The sequence below is a fragment of the Bos mutus genome, chromosome 17 (genome assembly GCF_027580195.1).
Source record: "Bos mutus isolate GX-2022 chromosome 17, NWIPB_WYAK_1.1, whole genome shotgun sequence".
NCBI classification, from domain to species: Eukaryota; Metazoa; Chordata; class Mammalia; order Artiodactyla; family Bovidae; genus Bos; species Bos mutus.
This window is the reverse complement of record NC_091633.1, coordinates 3,483,231-3,499,087: the sequence shown is the minus strand read 5'-3', so window position 1 is coordinate 3,499,087 and position 15,857 is coordinate 3,483,231. Positions and strand designations below refer to the sequence as shown.

Below are 15,857 nucleotides of genomic sequence, written 5' to 3'. Positions count from 1 at the left end.
AATGGCCAATAAGTACGTGAAAAGAAGTCAGTATCATTAGCCATGAGGAAAATGCATGTCCAAAGTACACCGAGACGCCACTGCACCTCCACTAGGGCATCTGCAACCACACACAGACAATAACACGTGTAGGAGAAGACGTGGAGACGTCGGAGCCCGTGTGCACTGCTGGTGGCAATGGAAGAGGGTACATTCAGCCACTTTAGGAAAAAGAATGTCTCTTCCTCGAATGGTGAACGTAGAAATCTCAGACAACCAGCAATGCCACTCCTGGGCATGTATGCAAGAGAACTGAAATCATATAATCACATAAAAACTTGCACACAGATATTCACAGAAGCATTCATTCACAATAGGCCAAATGTAGAAGCAACGCAATAGTCCATCAACAGAAAATGGATTTTAAAATGTGGTCTGTCCATACGATAGAATATTATCCAGCCAGAAAGAGAGATGAAGTACTAACGCGTGCTACAACATGGACGAACCTCAAAATCATTAGGCTCCATGCAAGTCAGTCAGAAAAGGCCACGTATGATCCCTTTATATGAAATGTCCAGAAATGGTGAATCCATAGAGACAGAGAGTGGATTAGTGGTTGCCAGGGGCTGGAGGATCTGGGGACAGACAAGAAGTGATAGCTTATGGATAGGGTTTCTTAGGGGGGACGAAAATATTTTTTTAACTATCAAACAGATGATTTCACCCTCTTATAAATATACTTAAACCACTGGATTATGTTTTTTATTATATTTACTTTTTATTTATTTATTATTTTTGGCTGGGCTAGCTCTTCACTGCTGCATGCAGGCTTTTCTCCGGCTGTGGCCAGCAGGGGCTACTCTTCATTTGCGGAGAACAGGTTTCGCACTGTGGTGGCCTATCTTGTTGCAGAGCACGGGCTCTAAGGCACGCGGGCTCCAGCAGTTGGATATAAGTCCATGCATTATATACACTTTAAATGCACTTGATGGGGACTTCCCTAGTGGCACGGTGGATAGGAATCGGCCTGCCAATGAGGGGAACGCAGGTTTGATCCCTGGCTCGGGGAGCATTCCACATGCCTCGGAGCAACTAAGCCCATGTGCCACAATTACGGAAGCCCTCGTGCCGAGAGCCTGTGCTCCGCAACAAGAGAAGCCACCGTGATGAGAAGCCCACGCACTGCACGAAGAGTGCAGTTCCCGGCTCACAGGGACTGAAGACAGCTTGCACAAAACAACGAAGACCCACGGCAGCCAAAGATAAATAAATAAAGTAAATTTAAATGCACTTGATGACATGTGAATTGCATCTCGATTGTGAAAGTGCAGGGCCAAATGCTGCCTACTAACTACATGGCCGGTGCCGTAATTCCACAGACGGGGCGCGCCAATGCCCGGCCCACAGCGAGTGTCCAGTGAGCACTTACCCACCAGCCACTGGGGCAGACGATGGCACACATCTGTTTAGGTCACAGGGTGACTCTGAGGGCGGTTGGGAAACTCACGTTACATAAACGCCGGGTGAGCAAGGATCTTCCAGGGCCCCTGTGAGGTCAGCGAGGTCACCCTTGGCCTGGGGGTCATCTGACTCAAGACCTGCCAGGGTTCTCCTGGGACCTGGCGTGTCTGTGGGGACAGGACTGCATGCCCTCCCCTGCACCCTGTGGTTCCCCCAAATTGGGTGACTGACCCCCGTTTCCAAGAGCCTGAACACCTATTAAGGGAAGTGCAGAGAGAGAGAAGTGGGACTCGCTTCTCTGCACCAACCTCACATTAGCCGTCAGCCGTCAGCTCCCAGACCAGGCCCTGCCACGGGGAACACCCCCACCCAGGCCAAGGCCAAGGCTACTGGGGGCTGCTTCATCTACTCTGAGGTGCGACGAACAGGAGCCGAGCGTGCAGATGACCCCCACCCCCGGGCCACCCTCTTTGAGCCCAGGGTCTCCTCTGTGAGGTGCTGGGACAGGAGAGATGACCACAGAGGGTCCACAACCCTATAAAGCACCATGGGGTCCCGTGGAGGCTCCAAACACTGAGATGTCGCCGTAAATAAAAGCAGTCCTAAACGTGCAGCCTCCTGCCAATGCAGGAGACATAAGAGACTTGGGTTCAATCCCTGGGTCGGGAAGATCCCCTGGAGGAGGCCATGGCAACCCACTCCAGCATTTTTGCCTGGGAAATCCCATGGACAGAGGAGCCTGGCAGGCTATAGTCCACGACCTGGCAAACACTCAGCAGGATCAAGGAGTCCAGCGAACGGAGCCCTGGCTTTTCTCATGATGACAACACACGAGACCTATTTTGAAACATCACATTCTTGCCAAAACTGTTTTGGTGCCCCAGGCACGTGCTGTGTGCCCAGTGGTGACAATCGGGCTCATTTCTGCAGCTCTTCTGGGGACCGGGACCAGGACTCCCTCATGGGTCAGCTCCCTGCATCCTCAAAACCCCCTAATGAGGCAGAGCCCATGGTCCCTGCCTTGCAGGTGGGGAAACTGAGGCCTGAGAGGTGGGAGCTTGCGGAAAGGTGCACAGAGGGGAGGAGGCAGAGATGCCACAGAAACAAACGCCAGCGGCTCCCAGAGTGCCCTCACAGGGTTGGCTGCCTGGGGAGGTTGGGGACGGAGGTGGGTATTTCCGCAGGTCTGCACAGACATCGCTGAAATTGTGAATTCCACAGTGAAACCTGTGAAATTCCAGGTTTCACTGGCAGAAAGGCAGAACAGAAACGCTACAAATTCCGGGTCAAGAGAATTGCAAGGGCAAACAGGACCTCATGGAACAGTTTACAGAACGAAGGGTGTGGCTGGAAGTTGAATGGGAAGGTTGGGGTGTGGAGGAACTACCCTGGAGATCCAGGGGTTAAGAATCCCTCTTGCAGTGATGCCTGCAATGCAGGGGACCCAGGTTCGATCTCTGGTCATTGAGGAACTAAGATCCCACCTGCAGCAGGCAACTAAGCCCACAATGAAGATCTTGTGTGCTGCAACCAAGACCCAACACAGCCAAATAAAACATTTTTTTAGAAAAGGGCGGGGGACACCAAGCCACCCTCCGGAGGGGCTTGTACAACACAGCCTGGTCTGATCCTCTTGCTCAAAACACTCCCTGGTTTCCTGTTGCCTCTTGGATAAGGCCAAAGTCATCGCCATGGCCCCCAGTCCCTGCCCACTTCCCCAGCCTCCCCCAACACCTCTCCAGCCTGCCCGCCGCTCTCTCTGACCTTCTTCAGCCCCCAGAGGAGTGAGCTCTTATCCAAGGGCCTTGGCACATGCTGTACCCACTACTGAACTGCCATCGGACACCGAGTTTCAGCTCTTCAAGTGGCCTTCCTCTACCCCAGGCTAGTTTACACCCCCGCCCCCGCCCCAGAGTACCACATACCCCTCTCTGTAGCATTCTTCAGAACCATAAACTTTTAAAACTGTGGGGTTGTGTCCCCAGCCAGACTGTAAATTCCAACAGGGTGTGAAATGGTGGTGGTGGTTCCCCATCGCCTGTCTCCAAAGCATAGCAGAGGCCTCGGAAGGTAGAGGTGAAAGTGAAAGTGTTACTCGCTCTGTCGTGTCCAACTCTGCAATGCCATGGACTGTGGCCCACCAGGCTCCTCTGTCCATGGGGATTCTCCAGGCAAGAGTACTGGAGTGGGTTGCCATTTCCTTCTCCAGGGGATCTTCCCAACCCAGGGATCGAACCCAGGTCTTCCTCATTGGCAGGTAGATTCTTCACCATCTAAGCCCCAGGGAAGCCCTGGAATGCAGTAGGCGCTCAATAAGTCCTTGATGACTGGATGGATGCATGAGCATGCAGCTGCGGCTATGGGGCCCAGGCGTGTCCCCAGCCGCCATGCAGAGCCCCCTGCAGCCGGGCCTCTACAAGTGCAGGCCCGCTTCACCGCCGGGTGGGACCGGGCCTCTTGGAGCCTTTCTAGTGCCCTCATCCGAGGAACGTCAGAATCGCGTTGCTCCTGATACACCAAGGCGTGTGATCCCTCCTTTTCAGGAAGCCTCGATGGTTAAAGTGAAGGACGAAACAGACAGAATAGGCTCCATCTCGAAAGCAGGACTCCAGCTTGGGCCCGACTGTGGACTTTGACCTATATGCCCAGTATCTATGGAAACGACATACCAACTGGAAAACCAGGCCCGCCCCCCCGCCCCCCCCATGGAAGAACCCCAGGGCTCTACCTAGACTCTCCATTGCCTAAAAGAATACCCTAATTATCTGTGTAACCAAATAGAATCATAACTTTTATTATGCTTATTGGGGTATGACCACAGGCCTATTGATAATTGTCCACTGTTAACTACTAACGCACAATGAATCGTGGGTTAACTTTGATCATATCTCTCTTTCACCTTGTCCAGACTAGTTTCAAAGAATTTGGGGAGGTGGGTTTGGGCACGTACACAGGGTATATAAGGTTTTCACAAAAACTGGTCGGGGTCCTTGGCTAAGAGCAGACTCTGCCTGGGCCCGCCGGTGTAATAAACCGCGCTCCACCATCTGCACTGTCCTTCTGATTGAGCTTGTTTCCCGGAACACGTGGCTATAACAAAAGACGCTGACTTTTTCTTTTATGATGATTTTTCAAAAGCAAATTCAACATCTATTCTTTCAGCTGCTGCAGATTTCAACACTTCCCTGCAAAAACAAACTGAAAAGGAAAAAGGCAAGGCATTTCTCCCACTTCCTTTCAAGAACGCATTTCAGGACAAATTCTACGTAAGCCTCGTAGAAAGGCGCCAGCCTTCGTTGGAGGGGACAAGCCTACCGTCTCTCGTTCAACCTCTAGGTAATAAAGAACCTGCTGCATGTGTGGGACACCAGGCCAGGTGCAAGGGATAAATCGCCAAGAAAGACAAGGCCTACTCACAGGTGAGTGAAATTACCACGAAGCCTGGAGGGACCTGGAAGACTCATTTGCCAGGCTTCCCGTTTCTTGCCGCAGGAGTGAACGCTGACCCAGCCTGATCTTCATGGTACCCCAGGGTCTAGCAATGAACCTGCATTCTGTCTGCCCCCGCTCCCTGTCGGAGTCCTTCCCGGGACTGATGGCGAGACCCAGGAGACACACCGCCCTGGCGTGGCTGGAGTTTCTGAACCGGGATGTCACAGGTGAGAGTGGGGTCCTGCCGCGCGGGTGAGAATGTGGCTGGTGCAGCCAGAGAGGCCGAGGGATTTTCCTGAGCCCTGGTCCCTGCACGAAGTCAGGTTCCAGCTACACAGGATGTGCCAAGAGGCCAGTTCTGCTAGCTGAGCTGATTTCCCGGCACTTCCGGGGAGTCCTCAGTCCTCAAGGCGGAGGGTGTGGAGGGAGGAAGTGGGATGGCTGAGCCTGCTCTGGGTGCCAGCTGCAGCCCAAGGTCACCAGCTTTGCTTGACAACTCGAAGGAGATGGGGGAACAAGCTGGGGGCCCAGAGTCTACAAAGTGGTAAAGACTTGAGGCAGGATTCGCTTTGCAGAGATGCCGATTGCGGGCCCTGGAGAAAATGCCCTGGGGTGGGCACTGGGAAGACTTGCTCTCTTCCTCCTCCTGTTCTTGGGGACGTGCTAAGGAATCTCTGAGCGTTCATTTTGATATGGAAACAGAAACACCCTCCAGGTCCGAGGGGAGAAAAGACTTGCTCTGTCCAAGGGCCGACTGGTTCGTGGCCATTCAGCTGGGTGACAGAATGTGTCCATTTGGGACCATCCACAGCCAAGCGCGTGAGGAAGAGGAGAGTAGTCACTGAACACAACTGCTGTGCACCCCACGGTCAAGAAGGAGGGGTTAAACAGGCCAAAGGCGGGGACAGCCCGAATGCCCATCAGCGAGCAATGGACGAGAAAAGCGCTTATGTCATACACACTGCCCGGTATGAAATAGGTAACTGGTGAGAGCTTGCTGCATAGTACAGGGGGCTCCACTCCGTGCTCTGTGGTGACGTAAACAGGAAAAAGTGTTAGTCACTCAGTCATGTCTGACTCTTTGGGACCCCATGGACTGTAGCCCGCCAGGCTCCTCTGTCCATGGGATTCTCCAGTCAAGGATACTGGAGTGGGTTGCATTTGCTTCTCCAGGGGATCTTCCCAACCCAGAGACCGAACCCCGGTTCTCCTGCGTTGCAGGCAGACTCTTTACCGTTTGAGCCACAGGGGAAGCCCAGCCTTAATGGGAAAGAAGTCCAAAAGAGGGGGGATATAGGTATACATACAGCTGATTCACTTTGCCGTAAAGCAGAACCTAACTCAACATTGTAAAGAAACTATACTCCGGTAAAATCTTTAAAAAGTGGTTATGTCCAAAAAACGCAATTATGTTCAAAAAACATGATTCTGTCCAAAAAACGTGATTCTGTCCATGCATTGGAATATTATTCAGCCATTGAAAAGAATGGAGTGCTGACACAGGTGTTCACCTGGATGTGCCTCAAAAGCATCACGCTGAGTGAAAAGGCTAGACGTCAGAAGTCACATATGAGATGAGTGCACTTGTGGGAAATGTCCAGAATAGGGAAATCCATAAAGACACTTCAGTGATTGCCAGGGGCTGCGGGAGGAGAATGGGAAGTGACAGCCGAGGGGTACGGGGTTCCCTCTTGGGGTGATGAAAGTGTTCTGGAATTAGATGAGGTGACGGTTGCTCAACACTGTGAACACGCTAAATGGCCCGGAGGTAGGTCTTCACTTTTAAATGGTCAACTCGATATTGTGTGAATTCCGCCTCAATTAGAAAAAAAAAAATTAAGCAGAGTTAAAAAAAAAACACCACTCCAGGAAAACAGAGAGTCTGGGAGGCAGGAAGTGGGCTCCAAAGAGGCAGGAGAGAGTCAGGGGGTCTCCACAGCCCCTCCTGTGCGAGTGCCTGAGCGGTGCCTGCACACCGGGCTCGCGTCTGTCAGCTTAGGAAAGGTGCGTGTGGGAACTTCCGCGGTGGTCCAGCGGTTAACACTCCACACTTCCAGCGCAGGGGGCGCCGGTTCGATCCGCGATTGGGGAACTAAGATTCCACATGCCACGCAGTCAAAAAAAAGAGAAAGAAAGAAAAGGAACACCTAAATATACGAGGCCAGGGTATGCCAGGAGGAGACCCAGGCAGGGAGACCAGCGGCCGGCCCGGGGCAGCCGCGCTGCCGAGGACAACCCTGGGCTGACTCAGGGCAGTGGGGCTGGGGCCCTGTAGAGAGCTCGGGCTGAGGGCCGCACACACTCGGGCCAGAAAGCAGAGCCAGGCTCCCTTGGGGCTGCAGGCAGAAGAGGAGGGAAGGAGATGTGGGCAGAGGGGGACGAGGGGGTCGAGGAGGCTGAGGGCGGAGGCAGGAGGTGGCCAGGCAGAGGGCAGGGCTGAGGAGGGCAGCACAGCCCACGGCTCCCGGGGGACTGCAGGGGGCTGGGCCTTCCGCCTCAGGGAGAGGCAGAGGGGCCCAGAGGGATGTGAGTCCATGGAAGGAAAGTGGACACGAGGGTACACAGGGGCAGACGTGTGCACGCACACATGGACACAGGAAAACGGTCCCAGCCACAGGTAAAAACAGACATGCAGAAACACGTGCCGCAAACGCTCACACACGCCCACAACTGAGCAGCTGCACACACCAGCCACGCATACACGGGACACGTGCCGAGACAGAGCCAGGCACACGGCTGAGGGTTACGAGTGGCTGGGTGCACCTACAGCCGCGGACACCCAGACCTCTGATGCGGGAGCGCAAGTACACAGACACAAGGACACTCAGAAGCATGTGCAGACAGACAGACACACGGACACACTCTCTAGCCAAAACAGACTTGCTCGCTTGTTTTGCACAAACAAGGCCTGCACACCACAAGTGCACACACCATCACCCCCCGCCCCGCCGTGCAGCACCATCACCGACCCCTCCCCTTGGGGAAGGGAGCTCTGGGCATCCCCCTTTGAGACGCCCCTGGATTCAGGAACCCCAGCACCAGGGCCCGCCTGGGAAAGGGAGACACAAACCGCAGCCGTTGCCCAACACCCAGCCCGAGGTCAGGGAGGAGCCAGGGCCGGGCCGCGCGTGCCTGCCCACGCACTGGCGGCAGACGCCCAGCCAGCGACGCAGACAGCCGGGATTGCGACGGAGCTTGCAAAATCACCCGGGTCCCTCAGGGGTCAGCCACACTGTCCCTGCCCCCCGCCCCCCACCCCGCCGAGGACCTCCCCAGGCCCCATGGGCACTACTGACCTTCTTGTTAAATTCTGGTTCTGCCATGCCCAGCTGTGAGACCTTGGCTAAGTTGCTTCACTGCTCTGCGCTTCATTTCCCCGGTAAAGGGGACCAATGGGAGCGCGTGCTGAACACGTGAATTAACGCAGCATGCCACGCCCCTCCCCCACGCGCAGCTGGGACCGCGGCCTGCCTGGGCATCCGGCTGGCCTGCTGCAGACTGGGTGCCGTTCCTCCTGCCTCCTGCTTGGACCCGTCCCACCCAGTGGGACCAGTAGACCATGCTGGGGGAGTAGGTCTGTCCTCCCCTCTATGTAGGAAAAGAAACCCTCTTTGTGGCAGTTTTGCAAGCACAGGACTGCACGGCCCAGCCTGGCCGAGGCGTGGGTGAGGACCTTAAACCTTGAATTTCTGTTCAAATGCTTGGAGGAGGGCTGACGAGGTCACTTATATACGACCGTGGAGACCAGAAAGCGTGGAAATGCGCCTCGGATTCTTCCCCCCTGAGGTGTGCTCATCTCCTGTCCCCACCACCCAGAGCCCCCCTCCAACCCCAGAGATGAGGGACGAGGGGCTGAGGGGCCACAGGTGGGGCCCGCCCTCCCCCCCGGGGCACAGGCTGATCTTTGAAGACAAGCGTCGGGCTCTGAGGTCTGGGGCCTCAACCTTGCTCTCAGGAGTGGCCACTCCGAGGCTCCGGGTGTGCCAGTGAGGGCCCCCAGCCTCAGTTATGAATTACCCAAGCCCAGGCCTGGGCTGACCAAACCGAGTTCCTTAGCCCTGGAACTCTCTGGGTCCTGGGAAGCTAAGAAGGTCAGTCCATGAGCCACCCCGCCGCCCACCACCGGCCTGAGACACCGGCCTGGACCCCTCCGTCTGACGGCACGCATAGCATCAGCTCTGCGAGAGGGCCAGAGTCACATCCCCGTCTCCTAGCTGCAGGCGCTACCCAAGCCCTGTGGGTCCCAGTCTCCCCATCTGTAACCTGCCGGAGCCAGCCCAGTGACCCCCAAGGACTCTTAATGCCCTGAGAGCTAACGACCCCCCTCCACACACACGCACGTGTGCAGGAGACACAGGCTGGCGTGCTGGCCTCAAGGCCTGGGCCTGAGTCAGGCCGGCCCAGCGGGGCACCTGTGGCTCCTGCCTAGGCCAGTTCTGAGGACAGGCCCCAGAACTAACCGATGTGTTAAAATCCAGCTTGGAGGACCGGGAGAGGCCTGACCCACTTGGAAAGCTGGGGTGGCAGGAACACCCAAATAAGGCAATGACTCACAAACAGAGATAGAAAGACCCCCCCCCCAGAGCTGGACAGGTGACCAGGAACCCTCCAGATGCAGGTCAGGCAGCCCCGGGAATTCTGGTTCTAAAGCCCCCATCTCAGCCTGGGATATCCCTCCAGCCAAGGCCCAGGGTGGGCCCTCCAGGGAGAGAAGCAAGATTCCCCCCACCCCAAAGACAATCCACAGACAAATGCCCTCTCCCCAGGGCCCAAGGGGTATTGGATCCTGAGCGGGCTGCCTCCCGGGTCTCCAGGCACTGGGGAAACTGAGGCCAGGGGGAGGGGGGAAGGGCTGGCCTGGGCCCCCGACCGCCACTCACCGGGCTGGGCCGTGCTCCCTGCTCCTCTGATCTGCAGCCCCCAGGTTCCCAGGGGCAGGGCGGGCGCGCTGCCAGAGGCCTGGCCCCGCTCTGGCTTTTCTGGGGAGCCACCACGACCTCTGAGTACCCCGAAGTCACACCCTTCTTCCCTTTCTGTGTGCGGGCGGGTCTGGGCTGAGGGCACCCGATAACCTCCCCCGCGCATCTGTAGGGCCCCATCAGGTCACAGCGGAATCCCAGCCCACGGAACGGGGAGGTGGCCCCACAGCGACAGGAAACCCAGGCCCAGGTTTGTGGAGCCTCTGGGCGCAGAGGCTCCTGGGGGCCTCCAGTCCCCCATCTGGTCTGTGTGGCTGAGCCAAGCCCAAGCCCAGCATGGACTCTCAGCTGCCCACTCTGGCCGGCCCCTCCCAGCACTGCTCCAGGAAAGCCCTGGGGGCAAGAACTGAGTGATCACTCCCACCAGGGATGGCCAGGACTCAGGTGTGGTCCGAGAGAAAGCTGACAGCAGGCCAGCCACAGCCAAGGTGGCGGTGGGGTCGGGGGGGATGCGGGACCCCCACCCCAGACAGGAGGGTCTGGGAGCCTCTGCTCTGCTCCGAACCTCCTGGGTTGTTCAGACCCAGAAAGGAATGAAGAGAGAGGCTGAACCTCAGAGCTGGGCAGCCCCGGCAGGGAATCACATGGCCCTGGCTTGGGTCACTTCCCCTGCCGGCGCTCCAGTCACTTTGTCCTGAGAACGGGGGCGCTGGCTCTCGAGGTGAGCACAGAGGGAGGCTGAGGTGAGCCCGGCCCAGAGCCGGCTGCACAGGATGGGGTGGGAGAGGAGGGTACAGTCCAGGACCTCAGGCGGCAGCCCCGTGGCTGAGGCTCGGACGACCCCAAGGACCACAGCCCGGTCTGCTCGGTATAAGCTCTTTATTAACAAGTTGATTTAAAAAGGAGAGAGAGAGAGGTGTAAAAATACTTTTCTTGGAGGCCCCAGGAAGGGAAGGCACGGTCAGAACTCCTTTGCTGGGTCAGGCAACCCAGCCGGGGGCGGCGTGGAGATGGGGGAGGCTCAGGCCTCAGGCAGGGAATGTGCAAACCCTGAGGCCCCGCAGGGAGGGTTGAGGGCTTCCTGGAAGAAGCCCAGAGCACCACGTCCCCTGCGTTGGGCAGACACGCGGCGGCCACGTTGAGAGCCGGTGTCTGCTTACAGCTTACATACACAGAGCGGAAGGAGGGGGCCCCCCGGCAGGAACGTCCCAGAGCTGGAGCACACAGCTTTGAGAAGTCTCTGGAAGCCAGAGGGCCAGGGGAGACCCCGGAGGCTGCTGTGGCCTGCCCCTGGAGCCTCAAGAGCCCAGGCCATCCTGCCGGCGCTGGAGGACCTCGATGACGCTGCCGATGCCGTCCTCGGGCACCTGCGGGCCGGCGGGCACAGGGAGGCGTCAGGGTCGCCCTGCCCCCTCCCCCTCCCCCCAGGTCCCCCTCCCCAGCCAGGGGGCTCACCAAGGCATGGTCGAAGTTGAAGGTGCTGATGTAGTAGGCAGAGATGTCGGCTGCAGCCAGGGGGCCCGCGATCTGGGCCACGATCCCACACTCGTCTGAGGGTCGAGGAGGGGCTGTGTGGGTCACCGCAGTCTACCCCCCACCACCCCCCCAGGCCCCAGCCCTTCCGCAGCCCCCGACACAAGGCCCGGCCCCTCACCGAAGCCCAGGGGCTGTCCGCCAATGCGCACCATCCTCCACAGCTCGCCCGAGGAGCTGGTCAGCAGCAGGTCACTGGGGAACCTAGGGCAGCAGGAGGGTGGTGGGCGGGGGTACCGCGATCCACCCTTGCCCGCTGTGAGCCCGGGAGGAGGTCAGCCTGCTGACCTCAGCGTTGGACGCTCTAGCTGCCCCCTCCCTGGGGCTGGCCGAGGGCCTGTGTGCCACCTGGGGTCAGGGGTCACTTACTTTTTCTGCGTCTCAGCATCCATGACAATGGAGATGTAGCCCTCGATGAGGGAGAAGGCAAAGAAGGCGATGGAGCTGGATCCTGGACCGCCAGAAGCTGCCTCCCTGGGGGGACTGGGGAGGATGGGAGGCTCAGGTGATCTGCCCGCTCCACCTCCCAGTCGGGCTCCACGCCTGCAAAGGGGCTGGCACAGGGGGCCCTGGGCAGACCCTCCTGGCCCCCTGTCCTCCCCCCTCATCTGAGGGCCCTGACCTGCTGGTATGGCTGGGGACGGGAGAGGATGATGAACCCTGAATGTGACAAAGAGGATTTTACCCCAGGTCCAGAGGGCCTGACCAGGGCATAGCTCAGGTGGCTCTGCCCACACCTGAGGAGGGGGCCCCAGCTGTGGCTTTGGGGCCTTGCCTGGACCTCAGTGCAGGGCAAAGGGGTGTCACAGACAGCCAGGAACCCCAGCCATGGAACAGGACACAGAACTGCAGATCCCAGGGGTGGGCGGAAGGTGATGGGAAGGAGCCCAGGAACAAGGTGTGTAGACCGATGCCAACGGGCCCACCTATGCGAGTAGAAGAGGACGTCGATGAGGGTGGTGGCGATGGCTGGCAGTGTCTCGGGGTCCAGCGTGAGGACGCAGAATCGGTTCTGCGGGCTCTGGATGGGGTGCACCGTGGGGCTGGGCCCTGCTGGGGAGGGACCAGATGGTGGTGGAGGTGAAAGGCCGACTGTGGACGGGGGCGCCCCCTGGTGGCAAGCCAGAGAGAGACGGCCTGGGCTGGGAGTAGGGTCAGGCAGCACCTGCAGGAAGCTGCCTGGGTTCTCCCGGCGCCCTCTGGTGAGGAGGCGGGGGTCCGTGTCAGCTGGTCTCCCCAAACCCACAGCCCCACCTGCACAAGGCAAGGGCCCCCGGTGGCAAGAGGAGTCCCCGCCGAGGCCCGGGTGTCAGAGAGCGACCCTCACCATGCTGGGCACGGGGAAAGCCGTTGCTGGAATCGTCCCTGGCAACAGGCACAGGCTCCCCGCCCACCTCTCGGTAAATGTCGAACTCCCGGGCCAGCGTGTGGATCACCACGGACAGGTCCTGCTCCCGCACCTGGGCCAGGAGAGGCACAACGCATGGGTCCCCAAGCACCCATGGGGCCCGTCCTGCCCCGCACCCCTCCTCCCCCCGCCCCAGCCCAGCACCTGCGGGAGACTCACCAGGATGAAGTCTGTCTGGTAGGTGGACAGCATCAGCACAGACACGTGGTGCTCGGCCAGCGGTGCGATCACTGACCGGGCGATCTTGGTGACCCCGGCGGCCTGCACAGCCGCGCCGCTGGGGGACGACACGTTCAGCACCAGCCACGTGGCCTCGGCCACTTGCAGGAACTCGGATGGGGGCAGCTCTGTGGGGCAGGGGGCACAGGCCCGGTCAGGGCCTACAGGGTGGACCCTGCCCTGTTTCCCTGTCTGAGCCTTACGGGGAGCTCTACCAAGATCGGGTCAGGTCTGGAGACTGGAGCTGTCTTCCTCCCCCAAGTTCTGGTCCTGAGACCTGCATGTCTGCAAGGACTGAGAGGTGCTTCAGGTGTTGGCCTGTCAGGGATTGAAACTTCCCAGTTAGGATCGGAGCTCCGAATTCAGACAGAGCTGGGTTCCAATCCCAGCCTCACCATCTACTTTCTGTTGACCTGGGGCAAATGATTTAACTTCTCTGAGCCTCAGTTTCCTCTTCTGTAAAATGGGATGCCGGTATGGGCCTCAAGACAAATGCTCCGTGGGCGAACAGAAGCCTTATATCACGTGGCACCACCAGGGGGAGCCAGCACACCAAGTTGGCTAGGGGATGCCTTTTACTCTGAGCAGATCCAAACTTTCCTGCTGCACAAATAGGGAAACTAAGGCCTGAAGCAGCGCTATGCCTGCCGATGAAGCCCCAGTGATCTGGCCTGAGACTCCAGGCCTGTCAGCATGGGCCAGGCTGGCAGGAGTAGGGAGGTAGATGTCAGCTCCAGGGATCAGGGACGGGCCAGGCTGGCGTCCAGTCCGGGGCAGGAGCCACGGCCAGGGTGGCTGCTAATTGCCCAAGCACAGCTAGGAGGCCCGCCAGGACCCTGCCCTGGGCTGGCTGCCTGCTCCTCCTGCATTCCTTCCCCAACCCTCTCAGACTCCTGGAGCCGCCAGACCAGTTGGGGAGGGGGTGACACACACCAGAGAAGAGAGGAGTCAGTGGGGGGAATAACGGCGGGGCTGGGGTGGGCTGGTGAAACAGCCGCAGGAACCCGATTCTTGCCCCAGAACTGTAACTGAGGCCCTGCCGGCCGGCCAGGGGCTGCTAACCGCCCTTCACACACAGCCCCGTTTATAAAGCCCTCGAGGGACCCTATTAGATCAGAGCCGTAACTATTCCATTTTACATAAGAGGAAACAGCTCAGAGAGGGGAAGTGACTTGCTTAAGGGCACACAGCCAGTGAGAAGTGGGAATGGATTCGAACCCAGATCCATCCGCCTTCGGCCCCCAGCTCTTGCGACCATGGATCTTAGCATTCGGTGAGAACCTCGCAAAGGGAAGAGCGCAGTCTCCTCCCTTAGACCCCCTCCCCAGCCCAGCCCCCACCTTTGAAGCCCTCCTCGTCCACCATGAGCGTGTAATCCTCGGGGGTCTCCGTCAGGCTGAAGAACTTGCACCTGGTTGGGGCGGGGCATCTTCAGCCTGGGTGGGGCGGAGGGAGCGGGTAGACCCCGGCCGGGCGCCTCCCTGCCCCCTCAAGCCTGTTTTCTCCCCAGGACAGCGGGGTGTGTGCCCCGTTTCCAGAACTGTGAACTGCTTTCCGCCTCCCCGACCTCCACGCCAGGACACGAGGAGAGGCTCACCCGCGGCTGCAAACTCAGGCCGTCGAACCTTGAGCCCTCTAGACCAGCCCCTCTGACCCGACGGGAGGCAAGTGGAAAAAGTTCTACGCAGTCGCCAGGAAAGAATGCCCCCACCTGACACCACTAGGGTTAAGCATTGACCATCCCAGGCTGTTTGCGCCTTAACCGGCCCTGGGAGGGGGCCTCACGGGGCCGGATAGGCGGCGGTCCCGGGGAGGTTAGGCCCAGGCCGGATGGCGGCCGGGGCGGGGGAGGGAGGAGGCCAGGGAGGGCTCTCCCCGCCGGCTCCCGCTGGCCCCACGACGGCCCTAATCTCCCGACCCCGTCCCAGAGCGACAGTGCAGCCCACCCCCGTCTGTGCCGCGAACCCGGACGCGCACCGGCTTCGGCGGGGCAGGAAGAGCAGCTTGATGAGCGGGTGAGTGTAGAGCCAGAGGCCGGGGCGGGCGAGGCTCAGCACCCGCACCCGGTGCTCTAGGATGTGCAGCTCCATCGCGGCCCGCGCGGACCCGACCCCGCAGCCCACAGGACCCAGGCGGTGCTGGGGGCGGGTCGCTGGGGGCGGTGCCGGGGGGCTTAAAGGGGCCGCTGCGCGGCCGAGCGCACGCCGCCAGCTACGCCAGCTCCCCGAAGGCCACGCCGCGCGGACCGGGCGGCCAATCCAGGGTGGCCACGCCTCCTTCTAGCGCCGGAGCCTCACTCTGCTCCGTCCGGCCCGCCCTACCCGCCCCTGCTGGCTCCGCCCCACCGGTTTGGGCTCGGGAATCACCCGCTGACCCCACCCGCGTCGAGTCCTCCTGCGGGGGTTGTGGTGGGGGGGGGCCCTGCCGCGCCTTGCCCCCTTTCAGGGCTCCGCGCTTTCTGTAGGACGCCCGCTGCGCTGGGGTCCCGAGCCGGCGGAGACTGGGAGTCGTATCTGTCCTTGGGCCTTAGAATTAATTTCGCTGAGCCTTGGAGGCGCGCCTGGGACAGAACACAGCCCCCAAACTCCTGGAACGTGCGAGGGGCGGGGTCCGCTGCCGCAGCCCAGGCAGCCGTGTGGTTCTAGGCCCTGAGAGCGTCCTAGGGCCTTGCCCCTCCTTCCTCTCGTGGCTCAGAGCTGGCAGGGCCACCAGAGCTGGCAGGGGTGGCGGGGACAAAAGTCCCCCAGCGAGGGCTGCCCGGGACTAGTATTGACACATACCCTCCCTGCTTCGTGAGCCCCGTGAGTGGACTGACAAGGTGAAGCTTGACTCAGTGGCCTCAACATCTTTTACTCTCACCCAGCTTCCAGAGCAGAAGGGAGGGCCCCAGCCATTCTCTGAGC

The 15,857-nt window shown here is 59.5% G+C and overlaps 1 protein-coding gene across 3 annotated transcripts; it reads right to left on the bottom strand.

Annotated features, from left to right (window-relative positions):
• Positions 1–10,656: 10,656 nt before the first annotated feature.
• CASTOR1 (cytosolic arginine sensor for mTORC1 subunit 1) lies at positions 10,657–15,195 on the bottom strand. Of its 3 annotated transcripts, none has more exons than XM_070385864.1 (9): positions 14,932–15,195; positions 14,295–14,365; positions 12,895–13,082; positions 12,655–12,787; positions 12,254–12,380; positions 11,697–11,810; positions 11,449–11,531; positions 11,250–11,344; positions 10,657–11,161 (listed from the first exon to the last, which is right to left on the bottom strand). In XM_070385864.1, exons 1-9 carry the CDS (start codon positions 15,042–15,044, stop codon positions 11,093–11,095), a joined length of 993 nt encoding a protein of 330 aa, XP_070241965.1. In that variant the 5' UTR covers positions 15,045–15,195; the 3' UTR covers positions 10,657–11,092. The 3 variants fall into 3 exon arrangements, with proteins under 3 accessions (XP_070241965.1, XP_070241966.1, XP_070241967.1); XM_070385865.1 differs by having other exon boundaries at positions 12,254–12,377; positions 14,932–15,193; XM_070385866.1 differs by lacking the exon at positions 14,932–15,195 and adding an exon at positions 14,552–14,854.
• Between the last annotated feature and the right edge of the window lie 662 nt (positions 15,196–15,857).